The sequence below is a fragment of the Pezoporus flaviventris genome, unplaced genomic scaffold, assembly GCF_033815535.1.
Source record: "Pezoporus flaviventris isolate CSIRO_AGI_PZ_B2104156 unplaced genomic scaffold, CSIRO_AGI_Pfla_v1 ptg000001l, whole genome shotgun sequence".
NCBI lineage: Eukaryota > Metazoa > Chordata > Aves > Psittaciformes > Psittacidae > Pezoporus > Pezoporus flaviventris.
Window position 1 is genome coordinate 34019990 of NW_026892549.1, and position 20783 is coordinate 34040772.

The following is a 20783-nucleotide window of genomic DNA, read 5'->3' on the forward strand; positions in this document are numbered from 1 at the left end:
AGAAAGTGCTGTTAAAATACAGAAATCTTAACTCTTCGCTTTGCGAACCCTCCCCGCCTCCAAAACCCTAACATCCTGAAGTAATGTGAATCCAAAACCTCCAGCTCTGCAAGGAGCCTCTGTGGTGAGATTTGTAACAAAGTTACAAAAAGACCAAACTTGCAAGTTACAGCCTTACCAGCTACTGCCAGTGCTTCCATTCAAGTACCAGAGACTACTTAGATGACACAGTCACCTCCTGAATATGTTTTGGTAAACCTATCAAGCTCCATACTTCACTCTCCTTCACAGGATCCATGAAATCAGTTGCTTTTCATTTACTAAAGACCCTCCTTCAGTGCTACAATAAAAATAGCGAATACTGTCTGCTGCTGTCTACTCTTGCCCTCTGCCCCTTTTGTTTAGGGGTATTGTCTCAAATTACAGTAGAACAAATGGTCCAAGAAGGACAATCTGAAGTTGATTATCCCCACATTCTATCAAATAAGAGTGTAGGATAGAGAGAGGTGTTTTACCTGCATTTTAACACCAAACTTAAGCCCATCTACACAGATCCTGTTTTATGCCTTCATTACAGACAGCAGCAACTATTTCTATCTCTGACTGTAGCAGTAACACAGAGAAGTGTAAGTTATTGCTGAAAGATTTTTTTTTTATTCAAAGGTTGTCTCTCTAAGCAGTAGTGTAACATATTCTGGGATGCAGGCAGCTATTTTCCCTGTAAGTCTTCCCAATCTGTTTTACTTACACACAAAGCACATACTTACTTAAAGTTGCCTAGAACACAATCTACCTCTTCCCGGAGTTATCAGACCAAAGACCACATAGTCTGTAAACGGTACACTGAACCTTACTGCTTTTGCTTCCCCCTCTGCCTTTCTTTGAGTAAGATGTACTGACACACACATTTCTTTTTTGAATCTGGTCTTTAACAACTGATTATTAAAAAAAAAAAGTCACACTGAAGAAGGGCTTCACACTCAGAATTTTTCATCTAAATTATATATTGACCTAGATTTTATAATTGAGGGAGGTAAATGAAAAACTTCCTAACGTTTCAGTACAGTAAGTTTGCCTGGCTCACACTAATCAGAGAACCTTTCAGCTAGATTAAGATCACAAAATAGTTTAAAAACTGCCATCTGCAAATACAAACATGCAGCTCCAGGGCACACAGCATACCTGGTATCCTGTTCCAGTTTCTCCATAGGAGAAAGTGTACATTCTTTCATATATTTCGATGACTGAACTATGTGACTGAAAACAAGCCTAACATAAACACATTAGAAGAGTAAGTTTTCAGAAGCTGCCTTTACTCTTTCACAGTTTTTCCCACCAGTTTTTAGAGACTGATTTACTGTACCGCTATTCAGCACCCATACCCAGAGCCATTAAAGTTACTTCAGCTGAAGAGTCTTTGAAAGCCCTCTTGTCATACTTAACTGAAATCTTACAAGATGGAATGCATTTTCCAACATCTCAATAACAAAAATATAGAAGTAATTTGCCAAAACAATTTACAACTGGCAAAAACATCCTGCACCCTGATACAGGCATTATGCAGCATGCATTTTCACACCAGTAAAACAGAGCTTTGAGGAAAAACAATTCTGAATCCGAGATTACTCAGGTATATGCCTACAGTCACAATGCTAACAGAGATAAAGAGCCATCATTTTAGACATGACGTAAAACAAACACTTGTCATCTTTCAAATATTTTATTTTAGTACTTTTAAATATGTTTTAATACAACAAAGATATAAAACAATATATTAATTCAATCTGAGTTTAGAATCAAAACAATATTTACTTATTTACAGTAAACTTCCCTGGCATACCTTCTAGCCATTAAGGTAATACTATTTTCTCTGTCAAAACAAAACTGAAGTAACCGTTCAGTGTGGAAAGCCATGTTTCTACATCCCTATTATCTTAAGTACCACGTACAATGCAGTTAGTGGTTTCTTACATTTGACAAATTTCTTCTATTTGCAAAACTGAACTGAAAGAGCAAAATTAGACTTATTCTAACTACACAGTCACTGGGCTAATAGGTCAGGTTACTGTGCTCCACATTTATCATCTGAAGTTCTTACACACTTTATTACAAATGGGCTTTAAAAACATCCATGTCACTGAATTACATACATGATACTCACTGCAAATTTCTTAAGATACAAATACTAAGTATGCAGGATACTGCTATATGGGAAGTTCAGTGTTCACAATACTATAGTGTTTGAGGGCTTGTGAGGGTCTTTTTGGTGGTTTTCTTCATATAATGAACAAGACACCAGTAGGTTCACTCCAAAGCACTTTTTTTTTTTTCCAAAAAAAAACCTGTTTCAATCAGAATAGCGATGATATCAAAGATACATCAGAAATAGTAATCTGTATAATCATCAGTGGTCTATCAACTAACCCTTGACTGATAAAGTCTAAATGCACAAAACAATTCAGAGGGTAAAATGATTCACTGCTATGACTTCTGCCAAATATATTTCCATCTTGACAAGCCTATGGTTTCTGTAGTTATAGGTCAAGTTCCTACAAAAGTATACTAATTACTTAAAAAAAAAAAAACAGAAGAATCAATATTGTCTGTAGATTACTGCAAATTCTTCAGTAAAAATTACATGGATAGGATGAAAACCTATCAGTCATTACAGGTTAATTTTGTTATTCTCCAGGTCCACAAAACCTGCTTTCTTCCCCACCGCAAGATACCTGCTACTTCTTCAAATGTGTATTTATTGATTAGGACTCAGCTCCACAATAGTTTTGGTGCTTGAAAACCTAGTGAACTTTTGTCCACTAGCTAAATAGTAGCAAACAAGCATAGCACTATGCAAGCGCTGCTTAAAACCCAAGGAGATATCAACTGCTGCAAAAGACTTGTACTGACATCTGAGTTCAACCTTCCCTCCTTCCCTTCAACACTTTTTGGCACTTGAGGCACAGCCATACAGAAAAGATCACAGGAACCTGTGCTTTTATCCTCACTGAAGAGTTTCAATACTTCTAAATAACCTTATTTAATATACTTGCATTAAAAAAAAATAACATTTTATTTAATCATTTAACTGGCTCTTGCTTCTTCAAGCAGCTATCAAGATTTTGATGCCCCCCCCCCCCATCCTTTTCCCCAGATTTATTTTCTCAGAACCCAGTTAAGTAGTAATTTCTTTGAAATTCTACTGGAATGTTTTCCTCTATAGCAGACTGGAGGGTGGAAGACCCAAAAGAAAGTGACACTACCTATTCCTATTAATGTAGAGTATATGACATATAGCACGCACTTGCCCTTATCCAAGAAAAGGCTTACACCAAACGGTGGTAACTGTTACTGAAGTCAAGAGTATGTAGTGATTGCTTAAAGTTAAGCATATAATTTGCTTCATCACAAGCAATATACTTGCAGGATCCAATTCCTGCTAGTCTTGGACATTTAAATACTTTGAGCCTATCAACATTTCTGGAACAATACTTTGTGTTATCTTTTTGCCAGAGGACATGAAGTTAATTAGCATGTATGGAAGCTTTCTGTATCATTATTCAAGAACAGTTGGAGGAACCTTGCTTAAAGATCCTTCCACAAGCTTTTGTCAGTGTAATCACAACTTGCTAAAACCACATCTATTAAAAGTCTAATTTCTGTATGCAGGTGTAATGTCATAAAACCACTAGTTTAAGAGATATTTTAGAAAGGAAAAACTACAGGCAAAAAGTTTAGGAAAGCTTTGTAAGATGTATCATAAGACACAACATAAAAAGAAAGAGGAGGGGGGAGTGCCTATGTGTCTACCACTTGCAGGTATGTGCATACAAATCCCCAAACTGGTAATAATAAGGAAAAGCTTAAGAATATTGTCAAGTCTCAAACATTACCAGATTTGCTAAATTAATAAAAAAAAAAAAAGTGATCCTCCCCTTCCTTTTTATATCCAGAGTTATTCAGTTAAGACTCTTCTACTTGATTAGACTGTGCACTTTGTAGTACTAGACTAATGTTGTTCAATGCTTGTACTTGCTGACATAATGCAGCAATTCATTAATTACTCTGAATTCAGATTATGTGTGTGCTCCCACAGGCCACAGAAAATGACTTTACACAAAATACATGCAGCAAATCAAAGGACAGCAAAAGGACTGGTGAATGAAGAAAAGGGAGGAGGAGAGCCCTGAACATACTTAGCATTAAATCCAAGGCCAAATGATGCTCTGCTGCCTTTACTTAAAAGCGCTCGTCAGCAATAGAGAAGCAGTAACACTGTTTAAACACTGACTCCTGAAAAAGGAGGTACAGAACTTTAAGCCTGTCAGTTACTTGCAACTGGTTTCCATTTCATTAACAAAAAGCTTACATTACCAACTTTACAGACTGACCTGTGCTCTTTTGCATGTTAGATCAGATTTTCCCATCCAATATCAATCGATTTCAAGCCTTGCTCTTGCACGTTTACAGACAGACAAATGAACTTCCAAAACTGAAGAGGGCAATTATCCTGACAATCTTTTAACCCACTTCAATGCTCACAAAACCAGTGTCTCATTACTTACCTTGGACTTGGATATTTAACATCAAGGGATTCAGCACAAAAGAATAAGCTCCCTTTAAAAAGAACTGATAGGCAATACTGATTTAAAACATGGATTTACTTAACAGAATTTGAAAAATTAAATTAGAACAAAGAGAGAAGTTTTATGCTTTAACTGTATGAACTTCATTAAAAAAATAGTATTGAAATGATAGCTTTACTTTATGTAAACATTGTTACACTGGGCTGTACTTGAAAATTCTCCTCCGTGTCTAAGTTGGAAAGTAATTTTTCAGTTTAGACATGGCTATGCCAGTTAGCACTGCCATAGCTCTTTTCAGAATCAACAGCTTTGCAAGTTTAAGTGCATACCTCACCACATGTTGTAATTCAGGATAGAATTCTGCACTTCCTGAGAACAGATGTTTCCTAGAGTTAAAAAAAAAACTCTGTATTTATAACTGTGTGTGCATTGAAAAGGTGAATATAAATTAACAAATAGAGCTCTTCTATAAAGTCTCAAGGGAATGTTCAGATTGCCTTTCTGAAATCAGAAAGATAAGAACAGCAAATTTAAAGTCTTCAAATCTTTCAGAATATTTTCTCATTTCTTTCTTAAAGTGTAAGCATACTCCCCCAGTTTGGATGGCAAGAGCCATCAGTCTATGGCAGATTGAATAATATAGTATTAAACCTGAAATTTTGCTAAAAAATTGGAATGTTAGAAAAGTCTGCAGAGTAGTACAACGTATGTGTGCTCAATACAGAGATACCCTAAGATGCACGACTGCTCTGTGGAATAGGAGCTAAATTAGGTTAGAAAAGTAACATAAGACCAAATTAAAAGGTCTGCACCATTTTTATAATTTGCACCATTTACCTGGAAATTTTCATTTAGCATAAATCTGATTTCAAACCTTTACAGACAACATTAGTATTGTCCCCTTACAAATGACTGAATAAGAGATTACAAACTCTGTGAACCTTGCTTATGCATTATTGACTCAGAGACTGGGTTTGGGAGGTATGTTGGTGTGTTTGGGATTTTGTGTGTTTGTGTTTTGGGTTTTTTTTTAACAACCAAAACTCAACTGCTTATGGTACTTTTAGCTTTCAGTGCAGTACATGAGCAACTTAAGAACTAGTCTCTTTCCATACTTGTTAGAAGAACATATACTCTGTGTGTTTATATAAATAAGCAAATATACTGTGTATATATATCCAGAGATATTCACCATATTGTTGACACCAGAGTGCTAAAACATACATCAATATGAGCACTATTTCCAATACTCACTATTATTACTTTTCTTGAAAGAGTTACTACATGCATTTTCCCCATCCATTTACGGGACAGTAAGATATATGAATATAACTTCTCTGGTTTTCCAATGTTAAAAGAGCTGCTCCTAAAAAACATGCACAGGTTTGGGTATAAAGCAATTAAAACCACACAAAAGTTATTTTGTGGCTTTAAACTCACTAACGCTAAATTAACTTTACTTTCAGTAGATGTAGCATTTACTTTCACTCATTTATTTAAACACAAAAGGGAAAACTTCCAAGTGCTAGAATAACCATAGAGACACATTGATAGACTAGATTAATAAGCTCTCATTAAAATAAAACATCATCACTGCATAGTCACAAGGCAGACTTTCATTTTTGGCAACCTGTATGCAGACCATTTATACTGTTGGTTATACTTTAAGACTTGTTACTTAACAGTTAAGAGACCCTTTTAGCAAGAAACGATACTGCTTTCTTCATTATGACACAGTACTCCTCAACCTTTAAGTATAAAGAGTTTGTTTTGAAAATTACATTTATGATTTTTAAAAGAAAGTCTTCATGAAGTTCTAATTTTTTAGTAAGTAAATGTAAAGGCTGGCATGTCAAGTAACAGATTATTTGGACCTGTAAATAAAAACTCCATTATATTCAGTACAAGCAGGTATTTGAGGTTAAAGTTACATAAATATTCACAAAGAACCTTACTAAGGGTAACAGTATTCTGATTTATATTCATGGTTCACTGATAGCCTTTACCAGTCCCCACTGTTTTCTATTTTAGCAACAAGAAAACAAAACACAGCCCTGTGAAGTGTGGTAACACCATCTTATGGCTAAGAATCAAAGGGGAGGAGATCACAGAGTGAAAATTACTACTTTACATTCCCCCACACACACTAGCCTTGTAGGATCTTAGTCATAACGCTTCATAAAAATCTGAACTGACCTACACACTCTTCAGCCAATCAATCTTTTCAGTATAGTAGGTTTTGAAAAAGGCCAGCAATACTCATTGGGAACAGTACCATTAACATTGCATTCAAAAAAGGAAAACATAGGAAACCAGATCCTTGCTCTCCTACTCTGTTGATATGCTCTAGTATTAGCCAACGTATGGTAATACAAAAAGAGTCTTGTAGTGATGTAAAAGGCAATGAAGACGTCTATGGAGTAATGTTCATGTGCCGCCAAAATGAAGAAGATTCCAAAGAGATTCAGGACCCAGGACAAGGTGTGCAAGAAGTTCCAGCTCCTTGGCGTATCTAGAAGAAAACAGAAAACAACTAACCTTGAATGTCTCAAAAAATCTGGGTCATTATGAAATCCAGGCCTAGATATTTCAAGGTTTTCTACAGATTTTTTCATCCAAAAATGTGATGAACTTACCATCTCCACATAGAAGTACTGTTTAAATCTACAGGTCCAATAAAGCCAACAAAAGCAATGGCATAAATCATAAATGTCTTTTCACTTCATAACTTCATTTATAAATACAGCTATTAAGCATTTATGGATGAACAGAGTATCCTAAAATGGTTTAGGACTACACAAAGCAGAATTCTTTGTTCAATCAACTTCTTTTAATGAAAATCACGCCTTTTCTCCATGTACTAAGGGGAAAAACATAAAACACATAACCCTGTTCAAAACATATCAAATAATACTTTGTATTTACAGAAGAGCACTACTGTTTCATATATTCTCATTCATTATGAGGTTTGGTAGTTTGGCTTTATGGATTACTCTAAATGTACAGCCAGGTATTCTCCCTAACAGGGGTCAGCGTCAAGATACGTAGGGAAGTGTACATGAACAGACAATCTTAAGTATCTTCCCTAGTACTGTCTCATTAGCAAGCTAGAAAGCCTTTCTAATTTTCTTGGCTCAGGTGTTCTTTCAAATGCGCCCTATTCATCTCTCCATTAATCTAGGTGCTGTTCCTTTCCTGCCTGTAAGTGAACTGTCTCAAACCTGAGAAAGGGCACAGCTATTTTACTTTTATTTGTTTGCTTAAAAGTTATACACTGAACTTTCTGAGGAGGTCAAGCACCAGATACTCTTTAATACTTAAGGACATTTAAGTATTTGTACTCTTGCACCCTTGGTTGACAGCAAGCAGCCCATATTCTTAACACTTAAGGACATTTAAGTATTGATGCTCTGTACTTACATTCTGTAACAAAGAAGTTGAGCATAGTCAGGACAACAGTGTGGCCGCTGAACATATAATCTCCACATGTATGTACTCCAGTCAGAGTCATGCCAAAGCCACTCCATATTGCAAATGCCCGCTGGAGTTTTGCCCAAACATTGCCATACAACTGAAAGACAGCAATATTAACATTTACTATGTTCTAACCCCACTTCCTGAGCAGTTGTCTTGAAAGTTAGCTTTGTAACACTATGCCTGTTTAATACATTTATCATGTATTTATTATGGGTCTTTCATTAAAATGCAGGTTATCAACCTCCCCAGTGTGTCCTTGTCAAATTTCCAATATATTCAGCTCAACCCTCTTCTAACTAGAGGTTCAGATAAAACCACAAAATCCCATGTTCTACAGAATACCCCTGATTAGAAGGGGTGAAATAATAAAAGGGGTTTGAGGGGATTTTTTTTTTAGCATCCAACATGGCATAGATGCAATTACTCCACTTTCAACATTTTCTTCATGAAGTCAGTACCACAAGTGCATGCTTCTCCAATGTACTCTCTCCACTTTACATTGTAAGATATTCTCAACACCCCTCACCGAGTAACTATCTCCTCTCCAAAGTGGCAAGTGCTTCTAAGACTCCTAAGGACAATGGCAATTAACGAAGGGGCATTCCATAATGAGTGGAACAGGAGAGAACATCACTGTTCTTACAAACACACATACAACATTATGGTCACACCAATCTTAATTATATATATGTGTATATAAAAAAATATAAATTATTTAAAGCATTTTAAGTTTTTACCTTTCCAGTACACTGCAAGTGCTGGCCTGGCACAGAGAGTGAGGTAACAAACATTGTAATGCAGCGTAATAAGAATACTGTTCCCATGAGGCTGCACAGCCTTCGCAGAAGTATAGATCTGGGGAAAGTGCATAGGAATTGATTGCAACAATCCTAATATACTGTATTTTTTAAATCAGGAAGGTTATGATGAAAACATTTCCCCACATCCCAAATTAATCCCATACAGTCCCATCATCATTGCTGCAAGTTTCACAGTAATTTTGTTGTTTAATTTTAATTTTTTTTAAGTAGTACTGTAATGGTTTCACATGACAGGGAGAGACACTGTAGCAAGCTTATTGTCATCAAAAGGTATAGCTCCACTCCTCTGCAGCTACACTTGTTTTAGCTTTGGCACTCATACCTTCTGCTGGCAAACTGATAAAAATCAACAAACTGGTAAAAATTTAAATGAAAATATGTATGTACACAAAAGGGTTTTCTACCCTTTTGTGACAGCAAGCTGCTAGGCTGGCTCAGTCATCCTGCTGAATTTCATTCCCACAGGATTTTCCTATATACAAAATTGTTAGAGTATGAGGGTATATACTGGCAGCTCTCTTAAATACCTATGTTCTGAAGGAAACTACATAGAAATTTGGTAGAAAAGTAAATTCAGATTATTCCTTTGTAAGATTCACAAGTGACCATTCTTGATTAACTCCTCCCTAACCTATTTTTTAACCAGGACATATTAGAAGCTTATAATATCCCTACTGAATGGAAAATCTTAAACAATCATCACAACTTTCTGTTACAGTCCTTTCTCTGAATTAAAGTACCAGTTAATTCAAATTTTATATACTGTACCTGTGTTTATGAAGCAGAAGAACCAACAGCCAAATGTAGCAAAGAATTACACCACATACTTCAGTCATAGCAAAAGCCCACGGTATTCTAGGGACGCTAACAAAAAAAAATGAAGCAAGGAAGTCAACTTAAAATACAAAGGCTTAATTTTTATTTCTAGTCTCAGTATTGAGAATAAAAGCATATAAATTTCTAACTACAAAACTAACTTGCATTAATCTGACAAGAGTTTAAACTACAGCCAAAAATTATTTTGTTAAACAGAATGAAATAAAATTTTACTTAATTTTTAATTATCTCCTTTCTAATAATTATTTTCAGCAGACATTTACAAATAATTCACTAAGTCAAACAAAATCACTAGTATGCTCTCTTAATTTACATGTGCGATTTACTCACAGGATGTGCTCCTCTACCATTGTTTCCCAACAGGCTTTTTCGTTCTGACACACTTGCATCATGTCAATTATGTTGCTTATGTTTGCAAGAATGCCATGTCAACACAATTAATGAAATGCTGCAGTCTAAAATCCTAAACACTTGTGACAGAGCCAAATGACACAGAAAAGCATTAGGAAAAAATAAAATTTGTTTCCAATGTTAAATCTCAGTGATATGCAGCCTTTTGGCCTTGCTTGTCAAGAGATTTAGGACTTTCTTGCACACACATGGCATCAGTAACAACTTCCACTCCACAAATTCACCAAAATACAGACCAACAGATTTCAAGAGAGGCTGTTCCTCCTAGCTTTGTGTTTTCCCTGATACAAAGGGGCAGCAAAGTACTGCTCAAATGCTAGCTCTGTAGTAATCTCCTCATATTGTTTTGCTAGCTGCTGTTTTCTGACCTGCCCACTGAATACCATGGTAGTGCCCTGTGAACAAAATCCAGTAATGCCATAGCTCATGTTCTCTCTCCACTTGCTGAATTATATCTACATTTACTTGGGATTCTGCACACTTATTTGAAATTAGATTTCTACTGGCATCATGAAAACCATTAATGAAAATGGAAATTACTGGCAGCAATAAGATCACAAAGACTGAACTCTTAACCAGTTTGTCTTGTCTTTTAAAACCCTCTAGGCAATAAGCCCTCTATGGTGCAAGTATATTTCCTCAAAGGGAGCATTTATCCTCTATTAAATCTGTAGTCAATGACTAAATTTCACTTTGCTACTGAGTCTCTTTTTTGCCTGAAGTGAAATATTTTCTTTAAAAAGGAGTGGTTTGTGTGTAAGTCACAAGACTGTTTTAGGACACAGATACTCTACAGTTAAAAAAAGATACTGGTCTATTCAGTCTACTTCAGAGTCTCCCTAAACCATTTTCAAAAAATTGACAGCAGGGAAACAGCAGAAATACACTATCTATGCTATTCTCTTTCAATTTCTTGCTCGCTAGCAGACCAAAGTATTCCTCCGTTGAAAGATTTTCTATATCAAGACAAGTCAGGCTTCATAGCAGCACCTGGATTTCAGAAAAAGCATATGGCTGCTTATCTATGCCAGCTGACCATCACCCTTTCTACTAGAATGAGAGGTTAAACAAATTAATGCCTGTGTTGTGATTAGCTAAAGATGTAGAATTAAATATATATAAGTCAGATCAACAGCTCAAATTACTTTCCCTTAAGGAAGGCTACATCTCTGCATCCAATTGATGCACATTTCAATCTTAGTAGAAGGGTTTAGTATAGTCCAATTACTATTTCTCAGAGGCATCTTCAAGAGGACATGAAATTTTAAGAATGAAAAAAAGCCTATATTTTAATTATCAATTTACTATTTTGTTTTAAAGGAAAATTTCTTACCTATCTAGAAATATGTCTGGTAGAGGTGGATACGTTTGCATGTCAGGTACTCGCTCATGTACTATAACCATAACAAATGATGTAAAGCCAAACACTATGAAGACATACACACAACTTAAAATTGTCTTCCAATATTCTGGGTCCAGTCTTCGTGTAGAGTGCTTGTTTTTTCCATTTGCATATTGATACTGATCACCATTTGAGTCAGTAATTGGTCCATCATAGTCCCGAGGTACTTCACCATTACAAAACCAATCTGTGCCCTGCAGCGAACCAACACTTGGGCCTGTGCCAACATGACTATCACTGTTGTAACCCAGCTCTTCTAGGACATCAATATGTTGCTTCTGTAGTTTGCGTATGGACAACATTAGCCTTTTGATATCCCCCAGGACTTTGATTTCCAAAGGAGGGGATCGTAAATCATACTCAGTAAGTGTCAGCAACGTAATTCCATCTAGCCTGTGTCTATTGCACAAAACATCCACATATTCACAGAAGCCTTCTTCCTTCAGCCACTTGGCCACGTTCTTGGTAGTCCAACGTCGAATGCAAAGCTGGCTACTGCCTGCCATCATCCTTCTCTATACGCCAATAAAATTGACCTGTTACATATTGGAGAAAAAGACAAGACCCGAATGTTTAACAAAGCTTAACAAAATGCCAGTGTATTTTGTGCGACTTTAGATGCTTAATTAGCAAAAGGTTTTTTATAGAAAAGCCAGCTAAACCACAGACATATAAAGTAATATAAAAATGCTTGTAAGACATCTTTTATTCACACAAGAATAAATTAAGATTACATTAAGATTATCTCACTTGTTCCTAAATAGAAATATAAAGCTACCAAAAAGCTTAATTTATTAAGCTTTTTTTTTAATTATTTTGTTAAAATAAATTGAGTTTATTAATTGCGCCAGGAGATGGAAAACAAAGCTTACTCTTTTTAAATACCAGCTTAATCATTAGTCTCTTCCACTATTTGCAGTTCATAAATTAAGCAAGAAAGTATAGCCAGCAACCACATAAAACTAAATTAAAGCTAAAATAATACATTACAGGTCCAATACATTCCACTGTTTTAAAAAACACGCCAAAGCTTTGCTGGCATGACATTTCCCCCGAAGCCTCTCCCCAGTAAACCTAAGACTAGATACCTACAATAATATGGATCTGAGGTATCTTAGTTGTATGCTGATGGTGCAGTCATCACATTTATATCTTTCTTTGATCTCAGTAATTTAGATGCTTATTATATTGCAAATACTTTAAAATATCCAGCTTTCCAAATAACATTACTAAAAATTAAGCATTAGCTTTAATTCCAAAGTATCTTCAAAAGTAATGTGGTAATAGATAACACACAAATCCGAGAAAATACGTTTTGTCTTGATACAGATTTCTCAATAACTGCTTTCTTGACTCTAGTACATTGTTTGATGAAGGCAAGAAGACATCTCAGGAACATTTTAGTTACTTGGAGGTGTCAAGTCACCAGAACAATTTAGAACAACCACCAGAAAAAAAATACAACCACAGAACTTTATGTGGAATACACAGAAAAACTTGAAAGTGGTGATGTCAAAGTAATAAAAAGCTTATCCAATATTTAAGACCTACAGCAGTACAGAATGGATTTGTGCATAATTTATATTTGGTGGCTTATGTACATCTACCATCCAAGAAACGGCTACCATTTCACAACTCTTCTTTTGTACTCAAAAAAAGCCCAATTAACTAACTAGCATGCTTCAGTCATGCTAACCAGATCTCAGAAAATACAAGACAGTACAATACACTGCCCCATACATCACTCAAGGTTTTCAGACTGAAAAGAAGGAAACGATCTATTTAATCTATTATTTAGCTTCTGTATACAGTGAACAGGTACTCAAACCCATCATGAATATTCAGCACAGGTGTATATCTTTTTCAGGGGCATAGCTCTTCCAAAATCAGGAGCTCTTTCCTCTCATTTCTCTCTTTAAAGAGATACTGTACCTCTTACTGTTAGAAATAGCTCTTCTCCTAATTATTGGATGAAACTTTTTCTTCCAGCTTATAATAGGATCACATCCTATTTTATTCTCTATTAGAGAAGATTCAATTTGTCCAATGATATTTCCCAGCAGTGCAAAAGAAATAGTTCAGAAGAAAATAAGTGCACAGATCAAACTTGCTCTTAAAAAAGATTTACGGGAGTGATACTTCTGAAGATACTCTCTCTTGAGTTGACTGCATGTACTTAATGCATAGTTTTAATTTGTCAAAGCTCCATACATGGTCAATATGTGTAAAGCTTTAACATCTTGATTTAAACAGTTACCAAAACATCCATAAACCACTACTAGAATCTCTGCATTTACTGCACTTTTCCTTCTCCATATGAAACAGTATTTTTTCATTTCTGTGTTATTTTACTATTTTTGAAAGTCTGGCTCAAGACAACTACTTTGCTCACAGAGCTATTAACAAAAGAAATTATGAAGTTTAATTTGTAATTAGTGATCAGTTAATTGACCTTTTTTTGGTACTACATATTTTTACTTTACTCCAGTGTTGTGGTTTAACCCCAGCTGGAAACTAAGTACCACACAGCTGCTTGCACACTTCCGCATCCTGTCCCAGTGGACTGGGGATAAAAGTCTCAACCCAAACTCATGGATTGAGATAAGAACAGTTTAATAATTGAAATGAAGTAAAACACAATAACAACAACAAAAAGGGAGATAATGAAAGAAGAGAGAGACAAATAAAATCCAAGAAAGACAAGGGATGCACTCCTCTATCTGCTGGCCGATACCCAGCCCGTCCCCAAACAGCAGTTGGTGGCTCCTGGTGAACTTCCCCCAGTTTATATACTGGGAATGATATCCTATGGTATGGAATACCCCTTAAGCTAATTTGGGTCAGCTGTCCTGGCTGTGCTCCATCCCAGCTTCTTGTGTACCTCCTCATTGGTAGAGCATGGGAAACCGAAACGTCCTTGATTAGGGTCAGCACTACTTAGCAACAACTAATCAGTGTGTTATCACCATTATTCTCACACTAAATCCAAAACATCCAGTAAAACAAGCAAACAAAACTTGAGTTGCTCGTCTGGATTTAAAGCTTTCCTTACTCAGAAATACAGATGGAATACTGAAAAAAAGTTAATCATGGTGTATTTTATAACACTGTAATAATCAGAAGTTTTCTACAAAAACAGTGAATTTAGGCTCACCAAAAATACACTCAGCTTATGATTCTGACTTCTAACTGAAGCAAAGGGCAAAGGCAGGAAACTCTTCCTAACCTAGAAGGATTCTGTCCATTTGTCACAAGTCAGGTAACCAGCCTAGTGTTTCTTCATCTGGCACTGTGGGAATAAAAATGAACCCTTACCAAACATGCAATAGAAGTAACCTTACAATGCTGAATGAGCATACTCATCAAAGGTTACTACTGAATGGGCTGGACCTGGGAGAGTCTACATCAACCTTAAGATGCACCTGAATAGACCTGCTCCTGTTTTCTAATGCTCTCAAAAACATTTAACCAACTGGAAAAGATAAAGAAATCAAAAGAAGAAACAAGCACTTACAAAAAAAAAAAAAAACCACATATCATTGCTCACAGCGGGTAGCTAATTTTGTCTCAACAGTAACATAATAGATTAGTTTTGATGACAAGGCAATTTCTTTTAACTCAGAAACTGCCTTCTCCTTCAAACTACTCATTTAGTGCCACTTTTGTAGTTTAAACCGTAAAAAGTACTTATCTTCACATTCTTTGCACCTGGAATACAATAGAGATCTCTGTGCCAACAGCTCCCATTAGTTTTTTAAGCTTAAGGATGCTACGTAGTATCTCCAACACCACCAGCCTGCAAAGCAAGACTGATGAACACAGCAGATGAGACCAAGCCACCTAGAAAACCATACTTGTCTTTTGAAAGAAAACAGCACTGGTAACTGCTTGGCCTTCTACATTACTGGTTTCATTGGTGAAACCGGATAATGGATAACATTACTTAATGATGAATAACGTGCATGAGTAACACAGAGCAAGCAAAAACTTAAGCGTCAGAAGGCAAACTACACTTTTTTTTGCCTGACATCAGCAACATCTGTAGCTAGCTAGTTGATTACTGTGACGTTATACTTAGTCAGCTCATCAGCAGTACGTATCATGTGTCCTGTTTCCCTTTTTCCCTCCCCAGCCTTTTAATTAACACCACGAACACAACTGAACATGAACTTAAAGCACATGTGTGTAAGCATTTATTTTTTTTTAAAGAAAAAACATTACTGTAGAAGCCATGAACATTTCTACAATTTGGTTAGGGCATTTTAAGAAGAGATGCTTCTGAGAGGCTGAGTATACCCTAGTCGTGAGCACAATATTTTTCTTGGATTTGTATTTAAATATGGAAAATTAATCTCTCTCAAAACGATTGCATGTAATTCTATCATGTTTTCCCCTACTGAATTACTGCCAGTCAACCATTAAGTACTAACTTTCCTAGCATACAGACTTTGAGTCAGTATACCGAGGTAAAAATGTGGGAAAAGTTGTTAGCACTACTCTACCCAAGCAGATGTAGCAATTATATCACACTAACATTAGGCTGCAATCTTGTTACAGAAACAAAATTTGATTACACCAGAACCATAGCTGAAGGGTTAAATAATATCCTCGTTACTCTGCAGCAGTTAGCGGAATGCTGACTGGATTTGTTTATTCCAGACGTGTGCAAAACTACCAGCACCATCGCTGCTTCAGCACCTGCCCTCACGGGCCTGGGAAAACCTGTGGCTCTCTCTGCTGATGTGCCTCTTGTCTCCCCCCCCCCCCCCCCCCCCCCCCCCGGCTCAATTCTCACTATCCTTGGGAGGAATTTTAGGACGAACACTGGAAAAACTATTAGATATCAAGTGATTTAACCTACATTTCTTTGCAGAAGGTTTCAAGCTGAAGTTCGAATACAGGCAACTCCAACTCAGCCCCTCCTTCGCTGGGTCTGCTAGGCTAGGAGCACAACATCCCGCATTTCAGGGGAAAAGTTTTTCTGTACAAAGCCTGCTGGTTAGCAATGTGGGCGAGACCCAGATTTGAGATCCCCAGCATAAAAAAGCCATACACAAAAACATGTGCTGGGCCAGCCTGCAATAAGGAGGCTATTGTCACATACCAACTTAGTAATGCTGTGCTGGACAAAGAACATACAGCACTACCTTTTATGCATCAAAAGCCTTGGACGCTCTGCTGACTTGCAGCAGAAGCTAGTCACTTGCTCTTCCTGAAAACTCTCAATTCTTCAGTGCTTATTTCAAGCAAATAGCACCAGAGGTTTCATTGCTATACAGTATACAGTGACTTCATCCTTACCTTCTAAATGCCACCATATATAGTACAGTATCTTGTAAACACAAAAAAGAACACTTGCGAAAACAATATATGATTTTTCAAGTGCTTTTAATACAATAACTACCATGCTATGTGTTAAACTAACCAAATATAGCACAATGCCCAGCATGAGACTGAAAAACTGGTGAAGTATTTTCCTGAAGCCAGCATACAATAATTTGAAATGCAGAAAGATCTCTGCAAAACTTGCATTCAGTTTTAGTGACTTTGCTGTCAAGTTGTTTCAGTAACATTTCTAGTAACTGAGATTATCAGCAGTATTTTATCTGTACCCAAGCGTCTTAATGCTATTTATGAAGGCAAGATAAGAAATTTCATATAGTAACACTCATTTAGTTTACTGCATGTCTTAAGTTTTAAACCATCAAGGAAAACATGCTTTTCAAGAACCATTTACTGAAGCGCTGCATTGTGGAAAATATAGAACTGATACTGTAAAAATCAAAGACGAGCTCCATATACTTGGAAAAGTCCTTATGTTGGAACGCCTCCATGCAAAACCGACAGCAGCTACTACAGAAAGTCCTCCTGAAAGCTAAAAATATTTGTCTTAAGAACCACTAAGTGCAGTTACATACTGCAGCAAGCTAACCGATCCCTGACTTTTACACCTCATTAAACCAAATGGGTTGTACTACACTCAAGTGAACACTTAGAGCAGCTCAACTCCTAATCTACTAACCACCTAACAAAATAATTTTTTATCCTACCACCATAATTCAAGACACACTCAAGTGATTTTTAAACAACTGATCAAGTACTCCAACCACTTCTCTTAGGATGTAATTCACAGTATTTCATTAATATTTGTACAAGACCTTGAACATTTCACACGCTAAATGTCAAGTGTCAAGTATTTGTTCCTCCAACTTCAAGAAATAGTATATCCATCTCCTAACAGAATGTCTTCTGCTCTTTATCCTTATACAATTTAGCAGTGAAACAATTCAAGTCTGCTTTTCCCCTTTTATTGCTTTCTTTTCTTCCCACACCCTCATTTTAGGATTGAAACAGAGGAGGACACGAATAAACTCTCCATTAACAGTATCTGAAGTGAAACTGTGTTTGTTCTTAATCTCCACAATCATTTACAACCTGACCTTTCTGGTCTAGTGAAAAACCTATGAGCCTTCCTCATTTAGAGGCATTAAAATAAATTAGAAATAAAAAAGTTTTAAAAGTTATGTGGTTATCAAATAAACATTTAGAAAATAGTATGGTTTACAGACCTCAATCAGCTCAACAGGCTGCAAAACTGAGCTCTGCACAAAGCAAAGTGATATTATAGAGCCTGAAAAGACTGCAACTTTTAGGCTAACCTGTGTTCTTAATTCTATGCTACAAAAAAAGACCCCAACCAGCTGGCAAAAATATCACACAAAATAGCAAACAACATAATTCAAAATTCTTGCTCTTTACCAATATACAGAATGTATTCTTCAGATCTAAGTAGCACTTGTGCAACAAAAAGCTTATGAAACTTCCCAAAGAATTTCCTTCCACTGGGTATAAACATCACTTCACCCGAATCCTGCGAGTTATTTGCACCTTTTTTTTATATCACAGAAAGCCAAAGGAGGAACAAGACCAGAGGCATTTCCTTACCTTTGATATCCAGCAAGAGGCACCCCCTACCAAACCTGAGGGGCACTTAAATGCCAGGAAATGTCCCACTGAGCTCTTGCTACTCCAGAACACAGCGTGAACAGCTGCTCTGTGGAGGTGGTACAGACACCATGTCCAGCTGTACATGGGAGCTCTTTGGAAATGAAGCATACAAGTGGAATCTTCCATCAGGTCACAGAATGGTCACCTTACAATGCAGGACGTGCACTGGGTTTTTATAAAGCAAATTTTGCTAACTGAAATATCAAATACAAAACCATGAGACCACTTCAGTTACAAACCAACACATACCTGAACATTAAAACTGCCCCTCCTTTGCCTCTTCTTCCATTAATTTACAGAGCTGAACAACCCTAGCCTTTTGAATTATTATTTTTTTTAAATAGCAATCATTAAGTGAATCATTAATACAAAAGGCCACCTACGGCGTTAGCGATGTAGATTTGAGACACTGAGCAGATAACAGTTCCCACAGAGCTTCAACTTTCTGAGCACACTCAAGCCTTAAACTCACACAAAGTCTGTTCCACACAGGCACACTCCTCCATTTAATCCCGAACCTCGCAGAGCATGCATGCAAACAGGGTAACAGCACTTTGCCTTGTAATTATCAAATCCTACATGCTCAGAAAATCTTTTACTCAGAACTAAATACTCTGCTCTCAGGAAACCCACGAATTTTTTACCATTGGCAGAGAAAGATCAGATAGCTGAATATCAGTTTCGACCTGGTACAACTGTTTCGTTATCAAACTGTAAGACTGACACAAAGCATCTCTCCCAGAGATGAGCTGTTTCCTGTGCAGGCTGAAGCAGTAACGAGAACCCAAACGACTTCCCTCTTTCCCCAGACCTGCACAGTAGCAGCACGCCCGAACCCACCCGGTGTGTGGCCCACTCGCGGATCCTGCCTCCTCCCTGACACACACTCTCACGCCCTGTCTCCTAGCGAGGCTTTCTCCTTGTTTATCACGGTTGAATAGAAAATACACAAAGCTCAGAACGACATCGACTCAACCAGGCACCAGGACTAATAAACCACTTCATCCGCTCCACAGCGGACGAAGTAACTTAAGCGAGAAACACGCACGATTTTTACTGTCTGAGCAAACTGGTTTCCTCAAAAGCCAGCTCCGAAACCGCAGGGCTGTGAGGTCGACAGCCTGTCTGCCCGCCCGGGGTGGCGATCGCACCTCCACGCTGAACAGGATTTCAGCGACAACAGGCAATTCGAGAGGCTTTTCCCCAGCTCCTGCGGCAAACCCAGCTGCTCTCCCGCAACACAGCCACCGGACCGGCGCAGCCCTACCCTGCCCTTCCCTTCCCCTCCCGAGACCCGCGAAGCCCGCCCGCAGCCCGCACACACAGCGGAGGCGGCCCGGAGACCGAACCGCTCAGCAGCGGGCTTCCCTCCCAAGGCCCGGGGGATTTCGGCGCTCCGCTGCGGGGAGGCGCACGACCCCCGCGGAGAAGACAGAAGAGGAGCGGCCCACGCCGCACGGCCCCGCAGCTCACCTGCCGCCGCAGCAGCAGCAGCGCTAAGTGGCAGTGCCGCAGCTCCCAGCCCCAGAGCGACGGCGGCGGGTCCTGGGCGCCGTCCCTCGCTCCGGCGGCGGCAGCGACAGCAGCGGCGGAGACCACCGCCACCACCCCATCACCCTGCCGGAAGTGGCCGCCGGCAGCGCCAGCACGCCCCGGGACGCGGAAAGGGCGGGTACTGCGCTGGGCAGCTTCCGGAAGGGGCCGCAGTCGTTCCTCCGGTGGAAGTGTTTGTTATGTGTAAGTGAAGTGAAAGCTCCTTCGGGCTGTGTAAGACACCCCTAACGTGTGTAGATGGTTGGCAACACATGGTTTAAAAGGCATAAAAATAACCGACTCCGAATCCCCACAGAGATTTGCTGAAGGGAGAATTACACAATCATCATAGAATGGTTTGGGTTGGAAGGGATCTTAAAGAACATCCAGTTCCACCCCCTGCCATGCGCAGGGGCACCTTCCACTAGACCAGGGTGCTCAAAGCCCTATCTAGCCTGGCCTTGAACACTGCCAGGAATTGGGCAGCCACAGCTTCCCTTGACAACCTGTGACGGTGCCTCACCACCGTCACAGTGAAGAATTTCTTCCCTACATTGAGTCTAAATCTCCCCTCTGTCAGTTTAAAACCATCCCCCCTTGTCCTGTCCCTACAAGCCCTTGTAAAAAGCCCCTCTCTGGATTCCTTGGAGTCTCCTGTAGGTACTGGAAGATTGTTACAAGGTCTTCCCGAAGCCTTCTGCAGGCTGAACA

The 20783-nt window shown here is 38.2% G+C and overlaps 1 protein-coding gene across 2 annotated transcripts; it reads right to left on the reverse strand.

Annotated features, from left to right (window-relative positions):
* Positions 1 to 1701: 1701 nt before the first annotated feature.
* SAMD8 (sterile alpha motif domain containing 8) lies at positions 1702 to 20184 on the reverse strand. 2 transcript variants are annotated; one of them, XM_061451036.1, is made up of 6 exons: positions 20013 to 20184; positions 11463 to 12067; positions 9650 to 9745; positions 8798 to 8915; positions 8004 to 8154; positions 1702 to 7095 (listed from the first exon to the last, which is right to left on the reverse strand). In XM_061451036.1, the coding sequence occupies exons 2-6, from the start codon at positions 12038 to 12040 to the stop codon at positions 6791 to 6793; spliced, it is 1248 nt and encodes a 415-aa protein (XP_061307020.1). In that variant the 5' UTR covers positions 12041 to 12067; positions 20013 to 20184; the 3' UTR covers positions 1702 to 6790. The 2 variants fall into 2 exon arrangements, with proteins under 2 accessions (XP_061307020.1, XP_061307011.1); XM_061451027.1 differs by lacking the exon at positions 20013 to 20184 and adding an exon at positions 18477 to 19794.
* Between the last annotated feature and the right edge of the window lie 599 nt (positions 20185 to 20783).